General features: G+C 40.0%; 1 protein-coding gene across 2 annotated transcripts; it reads left to right on the top strand.

Annotated features, from left to right (window-relative positions):
- Nucleotides 1-3,873: 3,873 nt before the first annotated feature.
- Nucleotides 3,874-15,503, top strand: nlrp3l (NACHT, LRR and PYD domains-containing protein 3-like). Of its 2 annotated transcripts, XM_079818863.1 has the most exons (12): nt 3,874-4,207; nt 7,820-7,894; nt 8,230-8,258; nt 8,512-8,655; nt 8,903-8,947; nt 9,086-10,787; nt 10,990-11,073; nt 11,189-11,254; nt 12,278-12,547; nt 12,996-13,082; nt 13,457-13,573; nt 13,818-15,503. In XM_079818863.1, the coding sequence occupies exons 3-12, from the start codon at nt 8,243-8,245 to the stop codon at nt 13,828-13,830; spliced, it is 2,544 nt and encodes an 847-aa protein (XP_079674989.1). In that variant the 5' UTR covers nt 3,874-4,207; nt 7,820-7,894; nt 8,230-8,242; the 3' UTR covers nt 13,831-15,503. The 2 variants fall into 2 exon arrangements, with proteins under 2 accessions (XP_079674989.1, XP_079674988.1); XM_079818862.1 differs by lacking the exons at nt 3,874-4,207; nt 7,820-7,894; nt 8,230-8,258 and having other exon boundaries at nt 8,369-8,655.
- Nucleotides 15,504-22,341: the final 6,838 nt, after the last annotated feature.

The following is a 22,341-nucleotide window of genomic DNA, read 5'->3' as shown; positions in this document are numbered from 1 at the left end:
CTATATCTGGCATAGACTACAGTATTTAAAATAGAATATAAGCATTAGTTATATTCTCAATTTAATTTACAGAGCAATCCCTGCAAAGTTTTTAGTCTAACTATAGAAGAGGATTTAGTGTGCTTCGCACTCACAACAAGACTCGCAATGGGGGGCGTGGCATCACGATGGTGGCGCTCCATCGTGATGTCAGTCAGCCTCGGCACAACCCTAGTTGAGACCAGTCAATACAGAGGTCGTCTACGGCCTTAGTGACCAGGCGCATAAGCGGGGGCCTCTGGACGCGGCGTTTCTTCTTACGCGGCTCGAGAGGCTGAGAACAAGGGACGGGATTAGGATCGAAACTGGCGAGCCGAGCCCGAAGGGTCTGCAGCGCCAGTTCGTCGCACTCCGGGCAGCCGCCCTGGTTGAGTCCGAGACATGAGACACAGATGATGTGCTGATCCTCATCCGGAAGAAAGCCTCTACACGAGGCGCAGGAACGAGACATTTGCAACAACGTCTCGGCTCTTTTCGTGAGTGTGCAGCAATGGCAAACACACGGATTGGTATATAAAGGATATGTGCCGGATGGCGCAGCTGGAAGGCAGGCTGAAGGCAGAGAATTCGACGTCCTCAGGCTGCAGAGTTCCACTGGGTGCGACGACAGGCTTCAATCCAGAGCTCAGCGAGGTGAGTCACTGAAGAAGAAATAATCTGACGAACCTGGCGAGACAGGGTCTTATATACCCTTGGCTATGCAAATTCTGCTGCCCCTTGTGACGGGAATATTAGAGGGACCTGATTGGTCCTTCCCGCCCAGCGGGCTCGCCATAGGTTCCTGCAGTTGCAGCGGCACAGCCAATCAGCACGCAGCTGCTTCCTGCTGAGAGTGCAGCTGCACTGCATTTTACATGGTATTTTTAGGATAAAAAAATTTGCTTCAAAATCTCGAGGAAAGGAAATTCCCTAGCGTTTAGCTAAACGCAATACGAGAGTACTCTCGAAAGGGAACTCCAAGTAGCATAACAGTTTGACAAATGTCAAATGACAAAGGTAAATATTATTTCCTGCCAGTGTTGTCATATAAATCTACAAAATACAACCGTAGATACATATGGCAATCCCTTTCGTCGGATAGAATTATAAGCCTATATTCCATCAACAACATAACTCAGGAGCTAACTGTGTTAGTTTAGGTGCTTATAGCTAAGCTCACTTGATCCTTCTAGCTAACGTCACCTTCTCCACCACTTAAGTTGAAACCATAGTAATTTGACAAGGCATCTAGTCAATAAAAAAAAAAAAAAAACCTTTACTGTACTGTACAAACAACATATTTACGTGCTTTTTACCCAGTTCGCTGTTTAGAGTTTGTGACTCAAAGTGAAGAAGCTATAAAATCATTGTAAAATCATACGGTGACACATTACAATGATTAAAATATTTTTACAATGCTAAAATCTAAAGTTGTGACTGCTGACGTTATGAGTTAACGTGTAAAGTTAATGTTATATGCTAGTTCACATGTAGGCTGAAGTTATAGTACTGACATTACGTTTTGCAGGTCTTACTGAAAATAAAGACTAAACTTACCACTCAGAAGCGTCAATTTCCAATCTCAAAACAATTGGTTGTTGCTCAAAATCTGCATCTTCGTCAGAAACAGAACCAAAAATGTAAGGTTGGATGCATAACCTCTCCATAGCCATGATGTGTTTCTGTCACTAAAGCTACTGAAATTAGCGCAGTGAAACAGCAAATCAGAACAGAACTCCATATTAATATTCATGACCCTTCCAAATAAGGCAAAAACAGACCATTTCATTCAAGGGACAATTCTGGGGTTGTAAATGGACCTGTAAAACCGTGTCTGGACAATTTTTGCCCTTAAAGGGATAGTTCACCCAAAAATGAAAATTAGCCCATAATTTACTCCTAGGTGTATATGACATTCTTCTTTCAGACGAATAAATTCTGAGGTATATTACAAAAATCCAGGCTAATCCAAGCATTAGAACTGGATTCATAGTTGCTCTGTTTTTGAAGTCCATAAAAAGTGCATCTGCCCAACAAATAACTGCTCCACGCGGCTTCGGGTGTTAATAAAGGCCTTCTGAAGCGAATCGATGTGTTTGTGTAAGAAAAATATCCATATTTAAAACTTTATCAAGTAAACTTTCGACCGACCGCCTTCTCTGTTCAATTTATGGAAAAAGTGTTGAAAGTTCCCCTGCCGATCAAAGACGTCACGTACGCATCTTGAGTTTCACTGTCAACATTCAACACTTTTCCAAGGAAATCCCCAACATTATCCGCCTGCAATAACGGAGGCTGCACTTTCAGGACTGCATTTCTAGGACCGCATTTCTAGGACCCTATATTTTGTGACAGCGCCACCTACCGAATCGGAAAACCGCAATCCCAGGAACGCATTTCCAGGACCCTAGTTTTGGTGCCACCAAAACTTGAAAATGTATTTTAGTAGTATTTTAACCCCTTTTTTTTTAGAGGTTTTAAAGGTTTATTACACCCAAATACTGCTTTCTTTATTGCAATTAAATCTGGTTTCTAGGAATTATTGGGTCCAAGTTGCATAATTGAATAACTCATCAAGTAAAATAAACAAGGAATGCTATAGCCTTTTCAGTCAATCACATTTTCAAGTACAGAGGGAATACACAAGGATGACTCCGGGGGTAGATTTAAGATTGTGTATATTTTATAAAATATATTGCAACAGTTGAATTTGAACACACACAAAAACAAATTTGTTCATGACGTGAACCACATAGGAAGAACTTCATGGACAACGTCTTCTCTGACTCCTAAGAGAGAGAAAGATAGAGAAGTGAATGAAATAAGGAACATTGAGTTCAACTCTAAAAAAATTTTTTTTTTCAAATTTTAGTTTTTCAAATCTTAGTCACCACAGAGCACACACATTATATACAATACAAAATTATATCAGTCTTCATACCAAATAATGTTCATATTACTGTTATTGCATACTGTTCAAAGATTTGGGGGAACTTGAAACATTCATGTCAATAAAGCTCATCTGAACCGAGAAAAAAAAAATAATAGAGAGAGATGCAAGAAATTTGAATAGAAATAACATGTTATTTCTACAATAATATTACTTTTCCTGTCCTTTAAATATTTAAAGCACACATTGTGATGTATGCAGCAGCACTACCTACCAACTGGATGCTCTCCCCTCTTTTCAACAAGTTCATTTTATATAAATAAATAGACATAAATTAGGGCTAAGTCTAGGACTTGACCAATTAATTCATCTTTCGTCATACTTCTGCCTGCCCTGAGCTGTGTCCTTGACAACACTTCATATAGAGTACAGTACACAATACATGACACAATCTAACACGTGGTATTTTAACAGTCAATTATTATGATGGCCTCTGTTATGCCTGACTATAAAAACGTCATATGTCTCAATCAACATTATAAAACCATGCCAAAATGAAGAAACTGAAAATGCCAAAACATTACGATTATTTTAACTTACTTAAAATGAAGAAAAAAACAACGAGTAACTAACAAGCTTTCACAACGAACGTAATACAGTTGTCTTAAGACACAATTGTGCTGTCACTAAGTCAACACAAGCTTGCATGCAAGTTTAGTTAAACGAATGTGCTAACAATTAATTTACAGCACTATCTAATATACGTATGATAGCTATGCATTCAAGACTATTTAGCAAATCACGATCACTTCGGCTATGTTAACTTTCCAATGAAATGCATCACGATTGTTTTTAATGTTAAAATAAAAACTGATTCACATGTGCTACTCACACTCTGATCGTCATCCATCTTTGCTGGTCCTCTGATTCGCTAGGTGGCGTTGTCAATAAAAACCTAGGGTCCTATAGAAATGCGGTCCTAGGACTGCGTTCCTGAAAATGCAGCCTCCGGTTGTACAGGCAGATGGTACGAAATCCCTTGGCTGGAACTCTACTTGATAAAGTTTTAAATATGAATATTTTTCTTACACAAACACGTCAATTCGCTTCAGAAGGCCTTTATTAACACCCCGGTGCCGCGTGGAGCACGTTATTTGACGGACAGATGCACTTTTTATGGACTTCAAAAACAGCAACTATGAATCCAGTTCTAATGCTTGGATTAGCCTGGACTTTTGTAATATACCTCAGATTTTATTCGTCTGAAAGAAGAATGTCATATATACCTAGGACTTAAGGGTGAGTAAATTATTGGCTAATTTTCATTTTTGGGTGAACTATCCCTTTAAATAAGTCACATACCCTCTATGTCATACATGGGCAATATACGGCCCGGGGGCCGGATCCGGCCCGCATAGTGCTTCAATCCGGCCCCCGCGATGCGCTCGATGTGCTGGCATTTTGGATGAAAGTTGAATTTTTGTATTCAGGATTACAAATGAAATGTTTAAGCTTTTGATCGTTATGGTCGCATATATGGGATTTTTACTTCTGTGCCCCTGAGAGTACGGTCCCACATGTTATTTAGAATGTTCAGTGACGTCGCATGACTGCCGGATTCAAACTGTGCTTTTGCGCGTTGGTTGGCACTGAGCCAGAGACGGACGAGCTCAGCCTCAGCGCTGTCATATCACAACTATGCAGTTTTTGTTCAACCTCATAATGTTTATTTTAGGTTTCAGACATTTCAATACACATAAGCACGAGTAAAACAATGCATTTAGAGTTTGTAAAATACACACTGATGTCTGTGGAAGCAGCAATAACAATCTATTCAAATATAATTTTTCCGAAGTGATATTATATCAGACAAACATTGTGGAAGTAACTATTAAGTCTACTCTATTCTTGTCACAGTTCACCGGCCACTTTCTTGCACGTATTTCGGGAGAAACTGTTGACCCTGATTCTCGGAATAAAAGCGATGCATCTGTAATACAGTGTTGGGTGCGGTGTCACGTGACAAATATGACGCATCGCCATGGAAACATTAAAGGGGTGGTAAACCACGATTTCACTATTCTAACTTTAGCTAGCGTGTAATGTTGCTGCTTGAGCATAAACAACATCTGCAAAGTTACAACGTTCAAAGTTTAAAGCAAAGGGAGATATTTGCTTTTAAAGAAATCAGTTTCTAAGGACTACAGCAAACGGCCAGTAGGGACTACACACATTCCTCCAGGGCTTGCTGACATCACCAGGCTCAATATTTACATAAACCCCTCCTCCGAGAATATTAAATAAGGGAGGGTGAGGCCATTTTGTATCGCGGCGCTGTTGTGGTATAAGTTAGTTAGGCTGGAGTGTTGTTGCCGCGATAACGAGGAAACGCTGTTATTTCCATCCGGATTGCAGGTCTGGGGTACTTGCTCTGTTCAGCCTTCCTTGTTCAGCCTTCTCCCGTTGCAGAGCGTTTAACACACAGCATGTTATATGCACGTGTGTTTGAGTCAGCGGGGAATCAGGCGCGCAGGGCTCCTGCAGCACATCTTCGCGATTTCAATGCCGGATTTGCACAACGTCAGCTGCGTGAAAAAAACACTGCCGGTGCGTGGATGCACGACGCGCGCCTGATTTTCACGGAGGACAACACAAACTTCGCAAGTTCAATACAGGATATGCACAACGGCTTGTCCTGAAAGCTGGATTTACAAACAGAAGCTGTTTACGGGCCACAACCTGTAAGTCTGATTTATATTTCATCGATGTGTTTTCCTGTAATAGGTTGTAGCAAGGAAGTAAACAGATGACAACGCTGTTCTGCAAACCAGTCTGTTAAATGCTCATTCATACTTAACGTTATCCGACAAACACCTAACATTACAAACACTAACGTTAAAATCTCAACAGCGAACCTGACATTAGTGTAAATTATTCTTTGATTAGAGCTTTTATGTATTGTTTATCTTCAGGCATGCTAAACATGGTTCTGTGTGTTATTTGGCTACTAAAGTAAAGCCAGTGCTTTGTGTTCGTTTTGGGTTAATAGTTCTTGCGACAGATATTTGGCTATAATCGTTCTAAAAATACAAAAGTTAAAGTGCCATTCAGTAGCGATCATTATAGATCCGCAGTCTTTACACTTGAGGACTGAACAGGTTCTGCTCGATCATCTTCACTCAAATGTTCTCATATGGTTTTATTGACGCCGACCAAAGCACAGTCTCCAGGTATGGGGCGTGACGTTTCCGACAACCGTGCACTGCGGTTAGCGAATCAGAACACACTAGGCCAGCTAACCAATCAGAGCCCACTGCGTATTTTTGAGGGACTGGCTTCATACAACCCGGAAAGCATCAGACCGTTTTACAAGGAGGGACAGAGCAGTGTAGAATAAAGGTCAAATATATGAAAAATAAGGCAATTTTTTTTAAAACGAAGCATGAACACATGTTACAGTGCACCCCACAAACACAGTCAAGCCTTCAAAAGAATGTGTTTTACCACCCCTTTAAGGAACAATCTAAAATAGGAACCGCCTTGAAAAAACTCACTGGGGACGCTGGCTTATCTTTTTATTAAGCTACTTATCAGTGTGTATTGATCATTGATGGTATAAAGTTAAACAACATTGTTCAGTTTTATGTTGCTATTTCTTATGCATGTCCTGTAGATGGTGATGATGATACAGATTACCGCTACATCAAATTTACATTTTGTGAGACGCATAGGACTATTCCATGTTGTTCTTTCTTTCAAGCAAACATACGTGTGATGAAGTTGATCTGCACTTAAATTGTGTTCTATTTTATAAAAGATTTAAACAACATATGTTAAAAAAAGAAATGACAAAAAAAGGAATAATAACAACAAGTGAAATAAGCTGAATATGTTTTTCATTCAGTGATGAAGTTATCCCCAATTAAATTTGATAATTCCAAGCCAGATTGCCTGAAGTCTGTATGTTAATGTAACCTGCACACATACATTTGCAGTTTTGTTAATAGTTTTCGATCTTGAATAGCTACAGCTGGTATGAATGACAGTTGAACAATATGCAGGGTAGTGTAAATGAATCCTTTTAAGTAAATCCAGTTATTGTAACCTTAGAGTAGCTAATGTCAGACAGGCCTAGCAAAAATATATATCAGGCTTTGAAATAGGCTGGTAAAAGTCAAAGTAATTGTAGCCTTATACATATCTGCATTTAATTAATTTGTACGATTTAATCATGTAACCATATTTAATTGCAATTGTCCAAAGTGTGGCCCTCCGTTTACTTTGCCAAAGTAACTGTGGCCCTCAGACTAAAACTGTTGCCCACCCCTGCTCTATGTAGACATCAGAGAACAATTTAAAATATTGTTTCAACTCATTCTAGGGCACCTTTAAACACACGGAGAGCATCAGCTTTCGTTTCTGCTCTCACAGCCGAAATCATGAGTGCATGTTAGAAATCAGGAATGGTCAGAGATTGTGCTTGGTAACGTTACAGTTTTCATTTTTCATTTCAAATGTCTGATTACAATTTTAATAGCCTACATATTTATTGGACTCAGGCAGCTCTAGGCCTGTTTAATTCCAGACCTATTTACCCTTAAAAAAAAGGTAAAACGATTCATATTATTATATATTATAAAATTATTTGTTTAAAATGAATACACTTTGCCATGATCACATTCACCACCTTTGTTGGTTCTGAACACATTTGTTCAAATGATCCTGCTAGTGTTGATTGAGCAGTGAACAAATCGGAGTCATTTTGTGAACAGAATAAAACGATTTGAGTCACTGTGATGAACCAAAATCTTCTACACCAAATCTTCTTACTTCTGCACAACAAAACAAAGCATGAAAGGGAAAAGGTGTAATGTCCATAGCTTAAACCTATTGTTTTGATTTCATATACAGACTTGGATCTTCTGTTTTCTGACGAACACACATCAGATCAACCGTTTTTTTTTTTTTTGGAATGCTGCATTTCAGGTTGGTCAAAATATTTGTCTATGTGTTGGTTATCTCTTTCGATATGTCACTTTGGGATATGCCTCTCTGAAAGCACCAGTCTGTCATCTATTTAGCCTGGGTCATTCTGACTTTCTTCCCCATAAAAATAAGGCAATGTTTCAAAACTTATGAAAACTAAATTTATTCTGCTGGAAAGAGATGTAACACAAGCTGTTAACACTATGCTTTATACATTTTCATGATCGCTATAAAATATCCTTAAAGTTCTAAAAATTCACAGAATCTGAATATAAGTTGGACTTCATAATATTGTTTAATCATTTTCATATTCATTCATGTTTCTATTCTTGCAGAGAATGAATTGCGATGGACTATTTTCACAGTATGTTAAAGGCATTTTCTAATTATTTAATGAGTTTAGCATGATTTTATCAGTCAAGACCAGAGAACTTACATTAATCTTTCAAGTTTTATTTTTATTCTGTAAAGCAAAACAACTTTTAAGTAAAAAATCTTTCTCTGTTATCTTTCTGTGATCCCCATCTGTGCACAAAGTTTTGATGATATTTCAGGCTAAAAGCAACAACATTAATACAGAGTTATTGGGTGTCTAAAAATGTTCTCTTGTCATCTAGAGTTTCACAGTAATGAGGACATTGTCAGATCTCATGCTGGGCCAAATGTGAGCGCTGCAGCTCAGAGTGGAAGCCATATTACAGCACCTGTACTCACTAACAATACAATAACAGGCAATGTCCACATCATACATAATGCCCCTGGTAAGAAAAATGTGTTGTACATTCATAGATGCTGATAATATTGACTATGATAATGTATTTATTATTTTCATGTGTAATCACAGGTCAATGAGGTCATATGTTCAAATGTGTTTATTGTTGTGTTAGAAAAAAGGATGTACCAGATACTTGCTATATATATTAAAACTGTATGTCTTTCTTTTATATTTATCTGTTGACAGTTTCTAATTTATCAAAATTTAAAGAAAGTTTGTCTAATTTTCCACAGGTTTCACTAGGTATCGCCCTCCCTCTGAAAAAACACAAACCTCAGGTAACTGAATGCTGTGCCTTCCACCTTTTAATTTAGCAGCTACTTACAGTCTGCTCTGAAATGTCTTACTCTATTAGAATCAGAATTTATTCTAAAAGTCACTAACCCTGTCTAACATTGCTTATTTTATGTGTGCAGCATCAAGGTCAGTGATTTTAAAATATAAGACACGGATCTGCAGCGAGTATCAGTATGTGACAGAGTATAACTCACTGCCTGGTGAACATGTGCTGCTGTCTGAGCGCTACACACAACCTCTGATCCTTCAGAAACATAGAGGTCAAAAAGAGAGAGAAGAAGAGATCTCCTCCAGTGGAGAGCGCTTCCAGCAGATCCTCAGCTCCAGGAGCAGTGATGACTCTGTCCATCTGAACTCTCCGTTCGACTCGGATAGTCATGGGATCAGTCCTAGTGCTGTTATACTGCAGGGGAATTCTGGGAATGGGAAATCCTTCACTGTGCAGAAGATCATGATGGACTGGGCATCTGGTGACCTCTACAAAGGGCGGTTTGATATTGTGTTCCACCTAAAGTGTAAAGAAATAAACCGCATTCCTGGCGAAAACAGTTTGGCTGAGATCTTGAGTTACAGCTGCAGTTTATCATCAGATCAGATCTCACAGGTACTACAGCATTCACCAGAGAAGGTGCTTTTCATCATTGATGGATTTGATGAGCTGAGACTCACACAGGACGTTAAAGACATGTCATCAAACACTGATCCGCATCAGAAAGCCCCAGCTGAGGTCATTCTTTGTGACCTGCTGAGGGGTCGAATCCTGCCAGAGTCCTTCCTGCTGGTTACTTCCAGATCTACAGCTACAGAAACACTGAGCAATCTGCTCAAAGGACCTCAGCGTTTCTCTGAGATTATGGGATTTTCAGAAAAGGGGGTGGAGGAGTACTTCCAGATGTTTTTTCAAAATGAGGAATTTTTCAGGAAGGCTTACACATTCGTGAAGACAAATGAAACTCTCATTACCGCCTGCTCAATCCCTGTTGTCTGCTGGATCATCTGCACAACTATCAAGGAACGATTCAAAATTGATGCAGATGTAGCAAGCGGACTGGAAACCACCACCTCCATCTACGTTGACTTTGTGACCACTCTACTGGAGCATCACTGCCAGGGTTTGAGTCAGTCCGTCCCGACCCTGCTGAGGAGTCTGGGTCAGCTGGCGGAGAGAGGGATGCTGGAACAGCAAGTCCTATTGGATGAGAAAACTGTTTATGAAACTATTGCAGACCCTGCTGGCAGTCCATTCCTGTGCAAGTTCCTCTTTAAGAGAAGAATCCGTCAAGAGACGATGTTCAGTTTCATGCATCTCAGCTTTCAGGAGTTCTTCACTGCTCTGTACTATGTCCTTCTGGATGAAGAAGAGTCCCAGAAAAAACTTACAGAGCTACTTTCCATTGAAGAATACCCAATGATTAGTCCTCCACGTTTTGCAGCTGTGGTGCAATTTGCATTTGGTCTGTTGAATAAGGATGTGAGATGCACACTAAAAAAACATGGTCTGGTTGTTCATCCAAAAACACAGGCTCATCTAAAGGAATGGATTTTGGAAGAGCTTCAACATAATATTTACTCAAGGATAGTACTTTTTTTCCTTCACTGTCTCTATGAACTTCATGAAGAGGACTTTGTGAAAGAAGCTGTGGAAGCCTGGAGGAATATTGATACAGGTGGTGCAGTCCTAAGAAGAACAGACTGCTGGGCCCTGCTGTACTGCTCTCAGTGCTGTCAGAGCATTCAAAAACTGAATCTTAGTATGTGCAGTTTATCATCTGAAAAGTTGCTTATGATTCTGCCTGTTCTCCACAAGTTTAGGAAAGTATGGTAAGTGCTTTGTTCCAAAGCAGATACTGGTTGGTTAACTTGTATTTCTTGCTTGTGGATTTATTATATTATTTAAATGCACCTGTATACAGATACATATTTTACACATTTCATAAATGTATCATTAAGTTTTTATGTTCGTTATCACAAGTTAACTTGATTATTTAGTCTGTTCATTCATCTTCTGGATTTGATTTTGAAGGATGGAGGTAGAAGTTTCGTCAGACTCTGAACTCGTTGAACTGATGCATGCTCTCACAAGAGGACTGACCCTGAGCTCACAGAGGTAATGTCTCAAAATACATTTTAAATATTTTATGTACACACACGCTATCATCCTCCAGTGTGCTTTTCTTTTCTTTTTAATTCATAAATATTTTTTTCTGGCCTTTGATTTGCAGCATTGATGCCGTCATATTTACCAATATGTCACCACTTTATCTGTCGATCAGTGAAGAGCTATTCAGGTGAAGTGAACTGTTTATTTTGTTTTTTGTTTCTTGATTCAAATATCTGTTTCTCATGATAACCAGAAAAAGTTATGTGATGATTGTATTTTGGAAAAATAGCTATATCATTACCCTTCAATAAACATAATACCTTAATAGAAGTACACATGTACATGTCAAGTCAAGTTAACTTTATTTATATAGCGCTTTTTACAATGCTGATTGTTTCAAAGCAGCTTCACAGTGTTCGGCTGTACAGCCGCTCTGGAGAAAACGGTGATGTCATCAGCTCATTTCAATTATCATATAGTGACAATGTGGGCAGATCAGTAATTTAGTTGATGTAGTTAATTTTGTTTAGTAATGACATTTATTTGGATATTTAGTTGAAAATTGAGTGTCCCCAACTGAGCAAGCCAAACAAAAGGCAACAGTGCAAGGAACCAAAACTCCATCAGGGGCATAATGGAGAAAAATAAACCTTGGGATAAACCAGGCTCAGTCGGGGTGCCAGTTCTCCTCAAATTTTGTCAGGGCGTGAAGAAATACAGTGCTGAGTTTCGTCAGCATAACAGTAAAAACTAACACCATGCTTCCTAATAATATCTCCCAGTGGTAGCATGTCCCATTAAGTCAACTTTATTTATACAACGCTTTATACAATACATATCATTTCAAAGCAGCTTTATAGTGATAAGCAGGTACATCGCATACATTATAAATCTGTATAAGCCTTTTCCTGGCAAACATCTGACATTTATCTGGCCTGTTTGTTCTGCACAGTCTAACTCTAATACCTTCAGAATTATTAGTAATAATGCTTGTAAAGTGGTGACCCAAAACAGATCAAACAATAAAGTATCACACTTTTAGCTTTGATTACTGCTGATGATGCAAATAATGGCTGGTGCCCAACAGACTATCAAATAATCATAATAAAAAAGAAAAATCACAACAGGTTCTTCTAAGAATGGATTTGTTTGTTTACAGACTCAATAACAACATTGATATAAAAATAAAAAAAATTCTTCTTTTGCATAGTATCAAGACAGAAACTCAACAGTGGGAGAAACAACAAGCAGGATCTTTGCAATCATTCAGTCTCACCTTTCCACGCGCAGGCCTAAACAACATCGACTGGGCCAGACTCTTTCAGATACTTCACAGAGGAGATTCAGATGCATTAAAGTCTGTTATCTGTTCTTTCTCTAAACTGAAAAAGATGAGAATGACAGTGGGCTGTCTAAGTAAGACGTGGTCTGTTTGGACCCTCCAAATAATTCAGAACTGCTCCAGTCTAACAGAACTCATGTAAGAAAAAATATATGAAATCACCTTCTGTCATGTTTCTATATGAATTGATCTGTTGTTAGGAACTGTGTAGCCCATATTTAAAGGGATATTCCATCAAGAAATGAAAAATCTGTCATTTATTTTACTCACCCTCATGTTGTGCCAACCCTGTATGAGGAACACAAAAGATGTTATTTTAAAGATTGGCGGTGTCCCAAAAAGTTTCTGACTTCCATTCTGGGGGAAAGGAATTCAATGGGAATTAACTGCTTACTAACCTTGTTCAAATTATCTTTGGGTTCTGATGAAGAAAGTCAGTCATACAGGTTTGGAATGACACGGAATGATCATCCATTTAAATTATGAAATGTTCAAATGAATGTGTGAAAAACAAGGTATAAATTATGGCATTTTCAGTCCCTAAAATCTAAATAATTTTATCTGTATAATGTGTATCCACATATAGGGTAAAGGCTGACTTTTTACTTGAGGAAGGAATCGAGATCTTGAAGAGGTCACGCACTAGACCAGCCTGTATTATGACATTTCAGGGGTTTGTATTGGTTTATATTCATACATTTTGCAATGTCTTTTCTGTGCAATTTCATGGAGACTAGAACTTTAAGCTTTAAAAAGGACACAAACACCATAAAAGTATGACTTATGCAGCATATTCCATGTCTTCTGAAGTCACATAATACCTTTTTGTGAGGAACAAACCAAAAGTTTAAGAATTGTTATTCATAAATTTATTTTTCTTTACATCCATCCCAGATCTCCTAGTTCATTAACAGTCAATAACAACTTAAGTTTTGGTCTGTTTCTTACACAAATCATTGTTATAACAGTAATTATACTCTATTAAAAGCAAAAGTCAGGTTTGTTAAAGACTCGTAGTGATGCTGTGCTTTGTGCTTTCTGTTGAAGGTTCATATGCAATAAACAGTCTCAAAAATGCTCAGGTTATGACTGTAATAAAAGCTGCAACCAGGAGGTGAAGATTCAACTGAATTCCCAGGGCTTCTCTAGGGAGACTTTGCGAAAGTAAGTTAAGACTAAGATTAACAATAAGAATGCACCAGTAACAATGAGAACTGTAATATGACACCAGCCAGTGAGATGTTTTAAAAATGTTGTTATTATTATATTGTATATTAAATGTACAAGATTTCTGTGCAATAGCATATGATCATAGTGCGCAGTGTGGATCATGACCTACTCAGCTTTGTACATAGTCATATTTCTACATGTTTTATTGTTTTATCTCTTGTCTCTCTCCATTTCTAAGGCCCTTGTTTTAGGACTAATGGTGCAGCTTGACAACTACAGCTTCACCTAGAGCTGTGGATGGGAATAAACACATCAACCAAACATATCTACAATGGATTTAGGTGTTAGTTTTATGATGTTGTAGCGATGGTCAGCTCCGTTAAACCTCAGAGAGGCTTTTAGCCTTTTTTTGACCTTTGCATATAAACTATGGACCAGGCTCCGGCCGGTCTAGTGTTTACAAGCCCTGTTGTCACTGATGCTGAGCAGAAACACCTCGAAGACCCCTGGTGACTTCAAAGAGATCGTAATCATCAACCCATGTCCCTCTCCCCACGGAGGGCCTGGACATTGAGGACTCATCTAAATAAACATAGACACAGACCTTCCTCATTTACCTCATAGTTCAACTAATTAAACTAACACAATGTATATGATATATTCCTGTATGTATGCATGCATGTCCCCTATGTTATACTAGCCTAGTTATGATGTGTGAGTAATGTAAATTTAAATGCTTGTTTTCATGTGTAAGAATATATCTCGGCTTTCTTCCAGACATATACTTCCTGGTATCTAAAGAAAGCTCTCTGTGAGCCGGAACTAGATAAATATGTTGTGTTGCTATAAAATGTGTTATACTATTTTTACTATCATTTGGAGTAAAACTTACCAATTCTGACATCATCATAAAACATGCAAATTCAGGTCGTAAACAAACAAAGGAAGCAGTGGTGTAGTGATACGCAGGTATATGCCGTATAAAAAATAAAAAAAATTCTAGCTCTTTGTTCAGTTTATTTAAATAAAATAAGTTGAAACAACACAAATCTTTAGTTTTTTACTTAATTGTCATTTACATTTAATTGAATTACTTAAAATGTTAAGTTAACACAAACCATTTGTGTTGGGACTACATGATACATTTCTGTTGCATTGACTGAAACTGGGCAGTGGATTTCTAGTTCCCAGCATGCTTTGCATAGGGATGGATCAGGAGAGTAAATGTTGAAATTAAGTGCTGTTTAAGGTTTTTTTTAGTAAAGGCAAAGACCAGTTAATGTTTGATGTTCCGTTATGTTTGACATTTAAAAGAGTTTATGTTATGTCAGTTTTTGAGGTTACCATTATCGTGAAGTGCATACCTTGTGGTTAGGCTGTGGGTGGCTTCATGAAGTTTTTTTACTTGATCAATATTTGCATGCTACAAATGTAACACTTGACATATGAATAAGTGTTGTATTGGCTATTAGTTTTTATAGACATAAATAAAATAATTTAGTTTGGGGTTCAGCACATAATTTACACAGTCTACATATAGTCATCAGTTCTACCCCTTGCAAACAAACGATCATGGAACAATTTACTCAGTGAGATGGTGGTTTCAGTGGGTTAAACCATAGAACTGATATGCAGAAGGTTGCTGGTTCGATCCCAGCCGTCACCACCAGTGTGTCTTTGAGCAAGGCACTTTACTCCATGTTGCTCCAGGGGGATTGTCCCTGTAATAAGGTCCCTGTAAGTCGCTTTGGATAAAAGCGTCTGCCAAATGCATACATGTAAATGTAAATGTAAATCAAGTATGTGTGCACGACAGCTACCCACAATCTAACCACAAGCTCAACTCTTTACCACAATGGTAACCATATATTCTACAAACTATTGTAAATGTTCAAAATAACTTAACATTAAACACTTAAACTCTAATAGGTCTTTCCATTTTCTTAAAAACACAGACAATTCACACAACTCTACACAAAGGCATCAGTCTGAACAGCAACAGCACTGGTTGGCTCAACGAGTGAATTATGTTCAGGAAACATTCACAGAATACGTCAAATGAAACTCATTCACTTACAATGAATTTTACTCATCAGTGCAATTAACCCAGTTGAAGTTCAAATAAATCAGTTCAACTGTGTGGAAATAGGTGTCATAATTGTATTAAGTTAGAGGAAAGGTCAAGGATTTCCGTATACCCACTTAAAAAAAGCGCAAGGATACGCAACAACATTGTTTTGTAACAGAACTTTCACACTTTCATTCATAAATTCATCCCGTCTGTGTTGCGAAGCGACAGGGATCGAATCACGGAATCATTGACAAATGGAACTTATTGTATAAAGCAGAAGGTCTCGGAATTTGGCCATTTTTTAATAAATAAATCAAAAGTAGGGCTGTACAATTAATCAAATCTGTGAATATTAAAGCTCAAAAAGAATGCTATTGAAGTTTGCGTGTCTCTGTGAATGAGCGCTGCAGTTTTGTCTACCACACACACACTGAAGCACGTGTGACACTGGTGGTGTGTTCAGCATCTGGCATATCACGTACTACACCGTAAAAAACAATTTGTTCAGTTTACTTAGTTCAATTGTGCAAACTCGTTGCCTTAATTCAATTAAGTAAGCATAACTTAATTGTATCAAGTTGTTCTTACTTAAACCATTTAAGTTTTGTCAACTTAATTATATCTGTGATCTGAGGAAGTGTACTCCCAGAGTGCATTGCAGCATGAATAAATTAATTGCTTTGTTTTACTATTTTTGGCTTTATTTTACCATTTGTCTTTTGTTAGTATAACCCCAATAATAACAGCAAAAAAATGGTAAAAGTCTTATAAAAAAAAAATGTTTGCATGCTGCATGTTGAGGTTTGTGTGTGACTCAAGCATTGTTACACACACAAAAACAATAATTATATATAATTTATTGTTGCATTGCTGCATCAATAGAAAGAGAATTACAATAATATGAATGAAGTTCAAAGTGCCCAACCAAAGGGAACACTAATCACAATAATGGTGAGGAGAGGAGGAAATGAGTGAAAAGTCTATTCAAAATTGCCCTGCCTCAAAAACCTTTTGCCTGCCCACCTGCCTGTTTATTTATTTTTTCTTTGGCAAAATGGTACTCCAACCAGTCAAGTAATGTTTACTTGGGTTTTCTAAGTAACGAAGGCATAGCATGCAAACTGTACAGATTACTAAACTGTAAATTCAACAAATTATTGGACATTAAGTAAAGATTACTTAAAAGTCTTAGTAAGAACTGTTGGATTTTACTGTTTATATGAGGGCATTTACACATGAACTTAATTGCATAGCTACTATGAGAGTCACTTCATGAGCATTTCATTTGATAAAAATATCATAATTTATTCATCATATCATATAGCCAACAGAAAGTCTAAAGGCTGATTTATACTTCTGCGGCAACTTCTCAATCTGGAGGAAAGCGAAGGTAACTAAACTGACAATGCATTCACCCGGGGCGTCGGCGTTAACGCTTGACGGGGGCGTGGCTGAAGCTTGGTGCTGATGCGACCGTGACAACAGCCAATCACATTACTTGCTGCTTGGACCACAACACAACACAAAAAGGCGCGTTTTGATTTGGTTGCCTGTCATTCAATGATAAACAGAGTACACGGACACAATACAAGCATGATACATACCAGATTCACCAACTGTCTCTGCCACCTCCTTCCAGGCCTGGTCTTTCCGGTTTGTGTCCCGGTATGTATACAAAGATTGGTCGTACAGAACCAGGTGATTACCTACCGAAATTATCAGTTTTTCCTTCATTTTGATTCATTCACCGGTGTTTTAAATTAACGCAATTGGCTAGCGTCTGCTCTAGGGTATTTGCATAGGGCGATCTGATTGGATGACGCCTGCATTGGCGCTTGAAAAGTTGAGAAATCTTCAACTTCTGCAGCTTGCAATGCGAGTGAAGCGAAGCAATGGAACTCACAATTCAGATCGGCAATGCATGACGTCACCCATTCAAAGTAAATGAGAAGAGTTAACGCCAACGCCCCATGTGAATGCAGCGTGAAGGAGATTAAATCTGAATCCTATGGCGTAAGGGGGGTTTTTATAGCCGTAGGCCACACCAATTTTGGCGGGCATTGACGCGCTACCGTGCGAAGCGACCTGATTGGTTCGCGCATCTCAGCCGCCTCGCCATAGGTTCGTGCAGTTGCCTAAGCACAGTCAATTAGCGCGCTAGTTTGCTCTGCTAGGGTCTACGGCGTTTTACATAAAATTATAAGGATAATTTTTGGCTTCAATATTCTCGAGAAAAGGAGTTTTCCCTTAGCGTAAGCTGATTTACGCAATACTCTCAGGGAACCGAAGTTACGCTACTAACCGAGACATTTTCAGTCCTGTATTTGAGTCCTTAATACGGTTACCTTCACACACAGTCCGGTTATTTACAGGAGTGACAACCGTGTTCTATAACCGAACTCACAGCCATAAATTTTCAGGACTCACAACCGCATTCTCGGAAAACCCATGCTGTGTGAACGGAAGCGCTCTGGACAATTAGTTGTCTGTCATGTCATACAGTGCGAGAGAGCCTCTGCTGAGGAGTTTCGTTTTCAGTAACTTGCGAGCTGTGTGTCATCTGAAGGTTTTAGATATAATCACTGTTCTCCACTGGAGTGGCTCCCGTCTGTTTTGTGTTCTATGCGCGACTCAAATGCGTGTTATGCGCGAGAGGCTGCAAAGGATGTGAGTGCAACGGTTAAAGGGTCCGACCAGCGTGTTTACATTTAAGTTTCTGTCGGTTAATGAAGACTTGACGGATAAATTAGCGCTTCGCAAAGACCCGCCCCCTTTAGTTACTGTTGCTATGTCCGACAAGCCGCGCTCTCACACCACACACACTTTTCATTCCTCCTGACCACCAGAGGTGGTGCTAAGCACTAGTGGATAATCGCTGTGCCAGCTCGATGAAATTATAACAACAAAGTCACGTCATGACGCAGACCGAGACGCGAGGATATAGCCAGCAGCTCGGTGCCCAGCCTCTTTTCGCTTTCTCGCTTATGATCGGTCGTAGTTTCGCGCTGTCCTGTGCAGCTTACCTGAGTTGCAAGGATTCGCCCTCCTAAGCTGTGACAGCACGCTCAACGCTATCATCGGGACGGATATCTCGGATTCCATTTCTACGTGAGTGCATACTATTATACTATTATATTTTATTGTTGTATCGGCTATACCCTGTGCTTCACGGTACTACCGGTGGCTGGTTTTGACCCTGCTTGGGTCGAAACCTATATTTTATTATATTATATCTTACTATCTTAGACGTTAAAATCTTTCGGTTCTATCTAAAGATCTGATCTTCGGAGTGGGTGTTATTACAGTTCTGAGTGCCTACGGTGCTACAGAGGAAGTGTTATTGACGAAGTCATGGATCATAGCCCTCTCATCTCCGTTTCAAGCTGCAGATTGTGCCCGAATACGATTCTTCCCGACAACGGACATGATCTATGCCCATCTTGTTTAGGGATTCAACATTTGAAGGAGGCTCTAACTGACCCGTGTTTGCATTGTAGTATGCTACCACTGTCAGAAAGACAGCTTCGCTTGGCTGAGTTAGACACATACTAACTCGCCTGTTAGTCTTGCACAACAGCCGCGACTCGCTCAAAAGTGCCGCGACAGACGGAAACTTCAGAACATCTGCTATCGAAGACTGTGGCTACTCTCTGTTCAGGCATGATGGAGATGAAACGTCTTTTTCAGTCTCTTCAACCCCCAGCGTTAACCACTCATACTGAGAACACACCAGTGGATGAGAGTGATTTCCAACCCTCACACAATATGGATTTGGACACTCTCTCCATGAGTGTGTCTAATTCACATTTTCTTGATGCAGAATAGGCAGAACCCACCCCACAACCCAACCTCCCACATGTATTTTCCAACCTGTCAGCTGCAGGTGGTTTGAGTGGTGGGTCTGTACATTCATTGGGTGCAGGCCCATCTTCTCCAGATTATATTTGATCTATTCTGCAGATGGCTGTGGCTCGTTTGGGTCTTGATGAATCACCTGTCCAGCCCGTTCAAGCCAATGTGTTTTTCAGACAAGCTGCTGATAGTAATGTGTTTGCAATGCCACCATGTAAGGACTTTGTGACAGAATTCTCCAGTGCACTTACAAGTTCTAATGTACCTAGAATAAGGTCAAAGATAGCCCGCATACTGGCCTCAATGGCCGAATCTGACTCCATTGGTGAAGGATGGGCACCTGAAATTGAACAGCCAGTAGCAGCACTGGTAGTATCACCGGATGAGGCTCTAAGAGGCAATGTACGCTGCCCAAGCGCACAGTGTGGATGTACTGACTCTTTCCTAGAGAAGGCAAATGAGTCTGTAGCATATATAATGAGAGCTGAGAATACTATCTGCCAGCTGCTTTTTTGCCTGTAATAACACATTAGAGTCCACGAGCGTGGATGCTTTCATACCTCGGTTCTTGCATGTGAAGCAGGAACTTTGTACACTTTCAGCGACCGTTCTAACAGCCAGGCGCCAGGTATGGGTTATCTGAAGACTGTAAAAAAAAAAGATGCTGAGAGAACGGCAAATCGTACCGGGACATCTTTTTGGCCCCAAAAGTTTGTTTCTGAGGTATTGGAGAAGAGAATTAAGTTATTAGAAGCTACACGACAACTAACTCAAGTTCCACGGGCACCACCGTTTAGGATGCCATTGGCTCCGGCTCACCCACGCTACCACGGATCAGAGCAACGAGTGCTTCAACACAATGTTCATCAGTTTCAACCACCACAGCGTCATAGAGAGACTGAACAGGCTCAGGGACCCCGCCCTTTTCACCGTCAAAGGCTCAGGGACGGTTCTTTGTGCTGCTTTGTGCCCCAACAAAACGACATGCTATTCACAACACCAAGGTTGTGCTGGAGCATATTCAGAGGCTGGGTCTTACTGTGAACGACACAATGAGTGATCTGGTCCCAGAACAAACCCTTACCTTCATAGGAATAACACTCAACTCCATCACTATGTCTGCCACATTGTCTCAAGCTCGGACGGACAATATTTGTCAGCTACTGACTCGTTTCCGTCTGGGAACAAAAGTTCCTTATGGTGTCCTTCTGCTACTAATGGGGATGTTAGCTGCCGCCACATTCCTGATTCCCTTGGGCTTGCTTCACCTCAACACTGTGTTGACACCAGATCCTCCTGTCAACTCTCATGAAGATGGGTATCTCAGGAACTGCTCTCCAGTGGTTCAAGTCTTACCTCTCAGGTAGGTCCTTCAGGGTGTCATGGAGTGGTGAAGTGTCTAAGTCACATCATCTAGCCACTGGCATTCCCCAGGGCTCAGTGCTTGGACCACTTCTCTTCTCCATCTACATGTCATCATTGGGATCTGTCATTCAGAAACATGGCTTTTCCTATCACTGCTATGGCGACGACACTCAACTCTACTTCTCATTTCAACCAGATGATCCATCGGTTGGTGTTCGTATCGCTGCCTGCCTAACAGACATTTCAGCCTGGATGAAGGAACATCCCCTGCAACTCAACCTTGCAAAGACAGAACTGCTTGTGGTCTCAGCCAACCCAGCACTGCATTACAATCTCTCCATTCAGTTAAGCTCAACCATAACTCCGTCCAGGACAGCCAGGAACCTTGGGGTTGTGATTGATGATCAGCTAAAATTCACTGATCACATTACTGCAACAACCCGGTCCTGCAGATTTGCACTATTCAACATTAGGAAGATTAGACCCTTCCTATCAGAGCATGCCACACAACTACTGGTACAAGCTCTTGTTCTCTCCAGACTGGACTACTGTAATGCTCTTCTAGCGGGCCTTACGGCATGCACTATAAAACCCTTGCAACTGATCCAGAATGCAGCGGCAAGGGTGGTCTTTAATGAGCCAAAGAGAGCGCACGTCACGCCTCTCTTCATCAGTCTGCACTGGCTACCAATAGCCGCTCGCATCAAATTCAAGGCACTGGTGCTCGCCTTCAAAGCAACCACTGGCTCTGCACCATTATAGCTTAACTCGCTTGATCAGACTTACACACCCTCCAGGAACTTACATTCTGCCAGTGAACGACGCCTTGTGGTGCCATACCTGAGAGGCATGAAATTGCTCACGGACCTTTTCCTGGACCGCCCCCACTTGGTGGAATGACCTGCCTATCTCAAATCGTGCGGCCGAGTCTGTAGCCATTTTCAAAAAACATCTAAAGACACATCTCTTCCAGCAGCACCTGACCAATCAAGAATAGTAATTATCATTCTATTCAGTGGGTGTTTCTCAATGTCAAGGATCCTTCCTCTGCAGGACTGGTCCTTCCAAGTCACTTCCTTCAGAGGCTAGGCGAGGCTCCTCTTAAGCATTCTAAGAACACGTAAATGGAACAGGCTAGCAAGTGCACGTCAGCCTCATTACGTCAGTGAAAAGGTCCGTTAGCCATTAATAACGTAATTTGTATGATATCAATACGGTTGTAATTTGTACTGGCATTTAAACGTTAAACTTTACTTATATTTACTACGGTTATAACAAATGTTTGGTAACGTAAATACTTACACTTGAAAGCATATTGCCCCGTTAACGCTCCGACTCCGCCAGCGTCCGATATTTTGTATTTTTTAAACAAGATAGCAAAGCTGCACGCATAGGATTGTGGGTGATTTGAGAACGCTAAGAGCACGAAGTCTACTCGTATGCATCCTTTCCTGTATATGGCATATTTTTCAAA

The sequence above is a fragment of the Gobio gobio genome (assembly GCF_949357685.1).
Source record: "Gobio gobio genome assembly, chromosome: 6".
Lineage (NCBI taxonomy): Eukaryota > Metazoa > Chordata > Actinopteri > Cypriniformes > Gobionidae > Gobio > Gobio gobio.
This window is presented reverse-complemented; position numbering and strand designations above follow the sequence as displayed.

What these genes read in the sequence shown, in the direction of transcription:
- nlrp3l (XM_079818862.1), top strand. Translation starts at nt 8,493, where the DNA reads ATGTTCTCTTGTCATCTAGAGTTTCACAGTAATGAGGACATTGTCAGA. An exon ending in CATCATACATAATGCCCCTG is followed by an intron (nt 8,656 to 8,902) that starts GTAAGAAAAATG and finishes AATTTTCCACAG; the next exon opens with GTTTCACTAGGTATCGCCCT. An exon ending in ATCAGTGAAGAGCTATTCAG is followed by an intron (nt 11,255 to 12,277) that starts GTGAAGTGAACT and finishes TCTTTTGCATAG; the next exon opens with TATCAAGACAGAAACTCAAC.